Genomic DNA, 8,581 nt, shown 5'->3' with positions numbered 1-8,581 from the left:
CGGGGCAGCGCGAGGCACAAGAGATACATAAACCCGATTCGTCTCGTACGTCTATTCTTACGTTCATAAGGTTATTTACACTCGGTGTCTGACACCATTTCGGTGGACTCGAGCCGCGGCAGCCCGGAGCCAAGCGCGACTATTTGTCCGTCTATCGAGGCTCTCGGATTGCCGTTTCGAAAAGCGCGCACCGCGTCTCGCAAGAGGCACGAGACGGAAATCCAAGTGGTCGACAGAACAGCTGATTGTTCCGAGTCGGAGAGGCGCGTACAAAGGCTTCCTGAGGGGAAGCTTTCGCGCCGCAAGCCACGATTCCCATGCACCATCTTAGATTTCCATCATCAGATTGTCTCATCTCGCTCGCTCGCACTCATTTAAGGATTTAACGTTCTGACGTTGACAATATGTTAAAAATGTACTAAATCGTTTTCATTTATTGTCCGAATGTGTGTAAAAGCCGATTCCCTGACTGATTCGCGAGTTAATCTTCTACACGAGTTCTCGTAAAATAGCGGCATATTCTCTTGTATAAACGAAATTATAAGGAACACATTGACAGCATCTTGAAACTTTGTGAACGAATTTCTTAAGTAAAAATTTATATCGATTCGCTAACCCGTTGTCGAGTTATTAACTGAAAATCGATGCAAAATTCCGGAAACGGCTTTTGCTATCTACAAAATATGTAAAAATATTAATTTATTATTTTGGCTGAGATAATACTTTTCGCAATACGATTTCTTTACAGTATGGAGAGGGGAATATTGTATCGTATGCCAAATGTAGCGTTTGAAATAATTAGAAATTCGTTCGACTTAAATACGTGAATTTGCTGACGACAATGATTCCATCTAAACGAAACTGTGTTATATGTCCGGAAACCAGCGCGCAGTACGGGTGGAAAAACTGTATAAGAATTCACATATTAAAAATTATTGGGCTGCCTACATCTTACTTGAACCTTATAGGCTTTCTCGTTTCTTGTTCACTTATAATGTTTATCGTGTTAGTTTGAATTATTAAAGTCCTCTGCACGATATGGGCTCATATAATGTACACCTCAACTCTCAAAATTATAGAGTTTCATCGATTGGAAATTGCGGTAACTCTTTTGTCTGGACTGCATATCCAGCACACCCTTAAAATATGCCAATTCTTTTGGAAGATTGCACAGACATTGTTACATTATTGCAGAACTGTTGTAATCGACAGGTAGATCTTATATGATCGATTAAATGTACGTTTTACACAAAGATTTGTGAAAAAATTCGCAACGTAAACAGTAGTTTAGCAAGAATCTTTCCTAACATTTACGCAGTTCTACAAAAACAGATGGAACATCGTATCTTGATCAAAAACATCCAGAGATGATGTGTCGCAGATGTCGACATTAAAAGAAGACGAGTAATAAAAATAGATTCGAGTTGAAGTTTCGTCTTTGTAGTAACATCTTCCTTTTCAATTTTGTGATTCACCAAGTTCTTTTCTGCACGAAGCACACGAGAATTTCTCACATCAATTAATAACTTGAACTTTCAGTAACAACGGCGATACAATTTAACGGTACTAACCGCCGAAGCCACTTGCGACGACAATCCCTTTATTCGAACATTCAAATAGCGACATCATTACACCCGACTGTCCATAATCTGCGAAACAAACTCGGTCAAGAACGAATACACGCGTGCAAAGTTAATGTTACGACTCCAGTTACAAATACGCTAAGATTATCACGCAGCGATACAATAATAAAAACATCCTAATTAGCATAACAGTTTTATAAACTCCAATATAAACTTATTATCAGAGAATGTCATTATAATCGATGTAAAATCGCCCAGCCATACATTGATTCCTTTTAACCAACGAATTAACTTGGATACGCTTGGATCAGCTACTTTAGCATTTCTACTCGCTGTATAAATATTTTCAGAGATATTTTGCCACGTGTCCCTCTCTTTCTTTCTATATATATACGTATACATGCGATTTCCCGGTCGCGTCGCAGACGGGTTGCAAGCTTACCCGATTCCGAAAAGCACGAAAAGGTGCGCGCTGGCATTTGCTCGATATCGCGCGACAGTACGACAATAAGGCACGATAGGCGGTCGTCGATTACGTGAACCGCGCGACGCGACGGGCCGAAAGGAACTGGACGGTGGCCGCGACCCCACCACGAGCCGGCACTCGGCCGACGAATGTAAACATTCGCGACAGCTGATCGCCGAAGTACACGCTCCGATTCTAGCCCCGACAGCAGCGGTGGCGGTGGCGACCTGCTGTTATAAGAGCGCACGCGAGTATAGCCAGTGGGCGCGGGCGGCTATAAAGCGGCAGGTACTGCTCAGGATACTATTTCGACGCTCGACGCTCTCGCTGTGCCAAATATTTGCGATAAACACGCTTCGTTGTGTTACCTAGCGACATTCGAGAGAGATTTAACGAGATACATTCGAGTTTTATGCTTCTTACATCATGCCCTAGCTTTGTACGGACCTGTTAGAGCAATACAAACTGCGTGCGACCTAAGAGATACCGCGTAGTCATCCAGGCAACACAAAAGTCTAAATTGTCTAAAAAAATATTGTTTATACATTCACGATATTTCTTAGACTTTTGTGCTGCCTATGGACAAACGTTGCGTTTCGTTACAAGATAAATCGGCAGCAAGTGTAAGAATCGGAAATCAACGCAGAGATGAGAAACGTTTTTCAATCAGACATCCACATGTCCCAGTAAACACAGTTTGTAGCGTTAATAGAAGTAACAATTAGCAATTGTTATGTTTAGAAAAATTTTAACGTAACTTGTTATTTCAATGTAACATTAGTTATATTGAAAAAGACGTGTATGCTACGTTAATGGAATATTACGTTATATTGCATCATCGTTATATTACATGTTACACCCATAAGTAAGAAATAACTTCTTTTACATGGTGGAAATCACTTCGGATAGCCACGTCTTCGGGGGAAGATTTATGTGGCGCCAAGTTAACCCGCTAAAATCACTACGGTGGCCTCCCCTGCGTTGTGGCAGCTATGGGGACTAGGCAATCCTCCCCATAGCTGCCTCAGAAATAACAACTAACATACATGTAACATATTTGCAATATTACATGTTTTCTTTATATCACATAACATTAACGTAACTGATACATAACTGTGTTTACTGGGATAACTATCTTTATACAGGATGTCCTGTAAGAACGTTTCGGAGTAAATTCTTATATCAAAATGCTCAGACTATCATAGTTTTTTTTTATTTAAAACTAGCACGCCCCGCAGCTTCGCCCGCGACCTAACATGATTGGCTCTCACATGTGTCTCTTTCCATTTAAAATATATCCGGAAAAGCGCAAGAGGTAACGAAAATTTCCTATTAAAAATTCTCTATTATAATCCATATATGTGAATCTAGCAACTTTTCCAATTGATATTTAACATGTCGATATTTAACATATCGAATGGAGTTTTATTTTAGGAGATTCTAATAACGCATTTCGAAGAACTGTTCCGAAATGCTTTCGAAACAACTATTAACATTTGAATTAAATCTGTTCATGTTCTTGTCAAATATATTATCTGCACATGCGATGAAATTTGCAATAAATCTCATGCAGAGAAATGTCATTTGACAACTTGAGTTTTACGTATCATGTTTTTTTCTTTTAAGTTTTCAAAACAAACTTATCTGCATAGACAGTGCATTTACTCAAAATATCAGTAAAAAGTTTATGAGACACCCTGTGTATACAATTCCCTGTGTGTATACACAGGGTGAGACAATAACTTCCCTGTGTGTATATACAGGGTGAGGCAATAAGTCCACCTCAAATATCTCCGCTATTTTTAGAAATATCCAGAAATTGTAAATACGATTGCTGTAGGATATCAAGAGGGCCATAATATGCTAGCAATTTTTTTTCAGCAGGAGAGCTAATCCAATATAAACTTATCACTTTCTGAAAGATCTACTGACACTAAAATCTGCGAAGTGACCTTAAAATCTCCGAAACGCCTCCACTTACTGAAAAAATATTGCTAGCATATTAGTAATTGCAATTTTTTATATTTCTAAAAATAGCGGAGATATTCGAGGTGGATAAAGTTATTGCCTCACCCTGTATGTAATTCTAACTTAAATCACGTATATTTTTACAATAATTATTAAGAGACTACATGACTACACATAAAAGTGGTCGGCAGGTCTCAGATTCAATTTCAACTCTTATCCTACGCACATGTGTCAGCTTGTAAGAAGCTGATTAAAAATTTTTGAATAAAAAATATAAGTCTGGTACACTACGTATCTGCAATCCTTTTCGGGACCGATAAACTATGTAATTAAACTAGTACAATCACTCGTGTATTAAAATGTCATGTGACTATCATGGCTTTGGTTTCATATACGCAAACAGAAGAGGAACTCAGCGTTACAAACTATATCTTGTACTCTTTTCAACTAGTGTTGTTCACTGGAATGCATACAAGATTCAATAACAGTATAACTAATACAAGATTATTTCTTTGTGTCTTGCAGCAACATTGTGACTAATATGTATGCACTTACATTTAAGAATTAATGTCTGATATGGAATCTGATACCGTTAACAGCGGCATTAATCAACCTGATAACATTTGGTTTGAATCGCGATTTAAATAATCAATTTTTTGTACTAAATTTTGTTACTCTATTGTTTTAATAAGACACATGTGTACAGCAAATAAAACTGATTTATCTCATTCTTATCGTATATCATTATAACGGTCTCGCGATAGTACCAATTGGTGCTTTCCATTTAGCGACACAAGTCGACACAAGAGTCAAGTCTATCGTTTTTCAACAGTCAGTGAATAACGTGATACTTGTGTCAACTTGTCTGCAAATGGAAAGCACCAAATGTTAGTAGTAAACAAATTTTAAATGGAATTTAACATAATCTTCAAGTTCATGTGTAAATCTAATTTACTCCCTATTCAAATAAAAAATGTTTTAAGTACGTTAGATCGAGTTAATATTTAATACGTCTAGCCCAAGACCATGTCTAATAATTTGTATCGGCTGTATTATCTGCATGGTAGACCAATATTATGCTTCATTATTCTTGGGGGAAAGTCTATCATAAAATATCTATCACTTTATAAGAGACTCTATACCCATAGTCCAAATTACCGACGTGTCAGTATTCACAGTCACTTCGCAACTTTCGAATGTATTGGAAGTACTTATCAATCCGCCGTATTGCATAGTTGTATTATCTGAAGCACAAGAAAAGTAAGTCGAAAGGACAGCTCGAATAGCATATTAATAATATATTAGATACGATTTACTTATCTCAAGATGGAGTGACAAATATAAAACTTACTTAAATTCCACTTCAAGCCGGTAGTTGATATGCAATTGACGGGACAACCAAACGGTAATAGTCCGCACCAAGATTTCTCTCTTACCAGGATCTCTGGTACATGTATTCTGTGCAAACCAGGTTTTAACATCCACGTCAAAGAATCGCACGCGACATGCTTCACCTGTGAAAACGAACTCGATCAGAATATATGCAGCACGGAGACGCACGAGTCTAGATGTGTTCCCATTGCCTTTCGGTATTACTGAAATGGTTGTTTCCAATTAAACCAGTACTCCCAATAGTCCGAAACGTTCAGTATCAAAGAAAAGAGTAACTGCTATGTTATTACGAAGGACACTGAGGTTTCATTTAGGAACAATTTTCTGAGAAACTGAATTCAGTAATAGCGTCCAGGAAATGGGAACACACCCTCTATCTACCATAGTGTATCTAGTAGGTCCACTCTCTATCGGCCCCTTTGATCTTTGCGGATCCGATCGCGTGGTATTCTACCAGACATTATCCACCGTACGTATACACGTCGCTGGTTCCTGTCCGGATATATGGCGGAATACCACGTGATCGGGATCGCAAAGATCAAAGGCCGGCAGACAGTGGACCTACTAGTTATACTATCTACCAAATAGAAATCCTACCCGTATGTTTCCCAGTCCGAGCTTGTCAACTTTGTACAATGTATTGATGTTGCCGATGATATGGTCAAACCGGCCAGACGTGTCTACCACTACATATATCTCCTCTATCTGCCAAAAAAGATTCATTTCATTCATTTCATCATATACAGCATGAATTTTCGAAGGAAACGATAGCGAGAATCTCAAGCGAGAATCTACACTGACCGGCAATGAATCGTTTCGCCAGAGGGAAATTGTTCCCCCACGCGTTAATAATTCGCCGGTCGGCTAGAGTAGAGAAGCAAGTCACTTCAAAAGGGGTAACCACTTAAGCCTAATCTACAATGCGCTCTTTGCATTTAGAAACATTCTATTTTGTAGACAATAAATATGTTTAAAAAATTTTTGCAAGTTGATAAATTGTATATTATACATTGTACAATTATACATTGTCGACAAAGTTTTTAAGCGTTTTGATTTGATATAAAATATAAAATAGAATGTTTCTAGATGCAAAGAGCATGTTGTAGATTAGGCTTTCATGTAATCATGGGACAGTGTCTCCGAAATCATTATGAAATCCTTACGAAATCCCCGTGTTGAACATTTGAACATTTTCTCAACTTGTTTTCACTTTCCCCCAAAATTTACTTCTTTTAGTGAATATCCAAATATATAATATAGTTCATACCTATAAGCGCGTATTATTCTTTTCACAATAAGATTGAAGCAGTTGCTGTTAGAACAGTGAGTTGAAACGTTGATACGCCTTTGCACGCAGATTTGTAACGATAAACAGTAGATACAAAGATAAAACTTCTTATTAAGACCACGGTTAGACTAGTAGGACAAGGGAGAAGCAAGGGAACACGTTTTCTACCTAACCGAATGCTACATCTTAACTAAAATTACCTCAACAAGCAAATATTATTAATAAAATAAAAAATATATAATGTTTTGTGGAAATCTAATAGCTCTTTGAGACGTAACGTTACATATTTTTAAGCGTGCATACAAGATCATTTGTAATTAGATGAAATTATTTGTAATGAAATGAAATCATGTAATCGGTGGGACATCATTTTAGCTAGTGGTTACCCCCTTGGTCACTTCCCTTCCTGCAAAACGACTCAACGCCGAGGACTGTACATACATCTATGCTGTATGTTTTGATGTAGTGCGCAAGCTGCATCAAGGCTTTGGTATAATCTGTGTTGTCCTGATCGGGTGTCTCCATGACCAACGTTCCCAAATTCTTCAATTTATTAATCAAGGACGGCTCGCAGCTGTCCATATCACCCGTTATTATATCTGGCAGATATCGGTCGTCCTTGTCGAACACGTCCAGCTTCTGCTTCTTCAAGTACTCCAGCCACCTGTGTGTCCCACCATCCACGGTGACTGTGAGCTGAGCTGCTCGCACAGAGATATACAAATCAACAGTGTAAAATCGCGGTGCCTCGCGACAATCGCGTAAACAAGCAACCGAATCGCGAGACATACCTCCCTGCCACAATTTAAGCAGCTTGCTGCCCCTCCAGCACACCGGACGATTCAGCACGACCATCGCGTACTGGCACCTACTCCTGTACTGAAACGTGTCGAGATCCCAGTCAGTACTATCAGCCGACGTACGACCCGACGTCGGTTCTTGCTGCTGCGCCATGTCGTCCGACGCGACGTGTCCCATTGCTGAAAAGCGTCGAAAAACGTGGTCAAGGTTAAGGCGCGATTGAACGGGGAACGCGAGTTTACGTAACACGGCGTCGGTCCTTCCGCGTTGTCAACACTCTATCTCGTTCCACAACAAGAATCGTCGGAGGAAGCGAGGGAGAAAGAGAGGGAGACGGGATTCTGGTCAGGATCCCTGAACGGACACCGTCGCACAGACTTGCCTACCGCGAGACTCGAGAGAACGCGCTCCGTCGCATTCGAATACGTGCCTCGCCAGCATGCCCCGTGCGTCGCACGTGTGAATCGCGCAACGTGACCGACTTGGCGTCTCATTACTGCGTCGTATGTTGTGGTCTATTACACGGCGCGATAACAAGGCATCGCTCGCTTATCTCATCACTTACCGCGGTTACAAGTGGCACTTGACTATTGCGCGCCGACAATTTGCGAGGCCCCGCGAAGGCCCGGGGTTTGACTCTCGGATTTAACGACCCTCGTGAAACTTGGTTAACCCGGAGAATGTTCCAAGACCGAGGCCGATGCTTCCGCGGGAGACACGTGCCACCGAGATGAAATGAGCTCCAATATTGCGAGTCTTCGAGAACTTTCGAGTAGCGCGCCAGTCGAATCCATAGACGTATAATATATAGACTGTACGGTTGGCTCGTAGATTTACGTACGTAGACTGCGCCTTCATGCGGACCGAGCTGAAACCAAGATCTGAAGGACAGAGATAGGCTAATCACAGTCGCATATTCTACTCGTATTTGACCGTGATTGGTCAATTTGTTAAGGCTAAAGCCTATCACACTATGAGCTAGTTTACACCGATCGTTTGGTACGCGTACCAAATACTATATCGGTATCAAATCGCTTGATTCGCTCGATGTAAACGCTCGCGGATTACTTTAGTGCGTTCTGG

At 40.3% G+C, this 8,581-nt stretch overlaps 1 protein-coding gene across 4 annotated transcripts; it reads right to left on the bottom strand.

Moving 5' to 3' along the window:
* Positions 1-414: 414 nt before the first annotated feature.
* LOC105563269 (thiamin pyrophosphokinase 1) lies at positions 415-8,291 on the bottom strand. 4 transcript variants are annotated; one of them, XM_012014728.1, is made up of 6 exons: positions 8,064-8,291; positions 7,489-7,677; positions 7,139-7,398; positions 6,007-6,114; positions 5,369-5,531; positions 415-5,261 (listed from the first exon to the last, which is right to left on the bottom strand). In XM_012014728.1, the coding sequence occupies exons 2-6, from the start codon at positions 7,673-7,675 to the stop codon at positions 5,137-5,139; spliced, it is 843 nt and encodes a 280-aa protein (XP_011870118.1). In that variant the 5' UTR covers positions 7,676-7,677; positions 8,064-8,291; the 3' UTR covers positions 415-5,136. The 4 variants fall into 4 exon arrangements, with proteins under 4 accessions (XP_011870118.1, XP_011870115.1, XP_011870116.1 ...); XM_012014725.1 differs by lacking the exon at positions 8,064-8,291 and adding an exon at positions 7,881-8,050; XM_012014726.1 differs by lacking the exon at positions 8,064-8,291 and adding an exon at positions 7,929-8,050.
* Positions 8,292-8,581: the final 290 nt, after the last annotated feature.

Source organism: Vollenhovia emeryi, unplaced genomic scaffold, assembly GCF_000949405.1.
Source record: "Vollenhovia emeryi isolate VEMERY1.0 unplaced genomic scaffold, V.emery_V1.0 DF939179.1, whole genome shotgun sequence".
Classification (NCBI taxonomy): domain Eukaryota; kingdom Metazoa; phylum Arthropoda; class Insecta; order Hymenoptera; family Formicidae; genus Vollenhovia; species Vollenhovia emeryi.
The sequence above is the reverse complement of the archived record's forward strand: the minus strand, read 5'-3'. Positions and strand labels throughout refer to the sequence as shown.

Coding starts and splice junctions, on each gene's coding strand:
- LOC105563269 (XM_012014725.1), bottom strand. CDS start 7,992: ATGAGACGCCAAGTCGGTCACGTTGCGCGATTCACACGTGCGACGCAC. Junction 7,678..7,880: donor TCTCTCGAGTCTCGCGGTAG/GCAAGTCTGTGC, acceptor GACGCTTTTCAG/CAATGGGACACGTCGCGTCG. Junction 6,115..7,138: donor TCAAAACATACAGCATAGAT/GTATGTACAGTC, acceptor CTTTTTTGGCAG/ATAGAGGAGATATATGTAGT.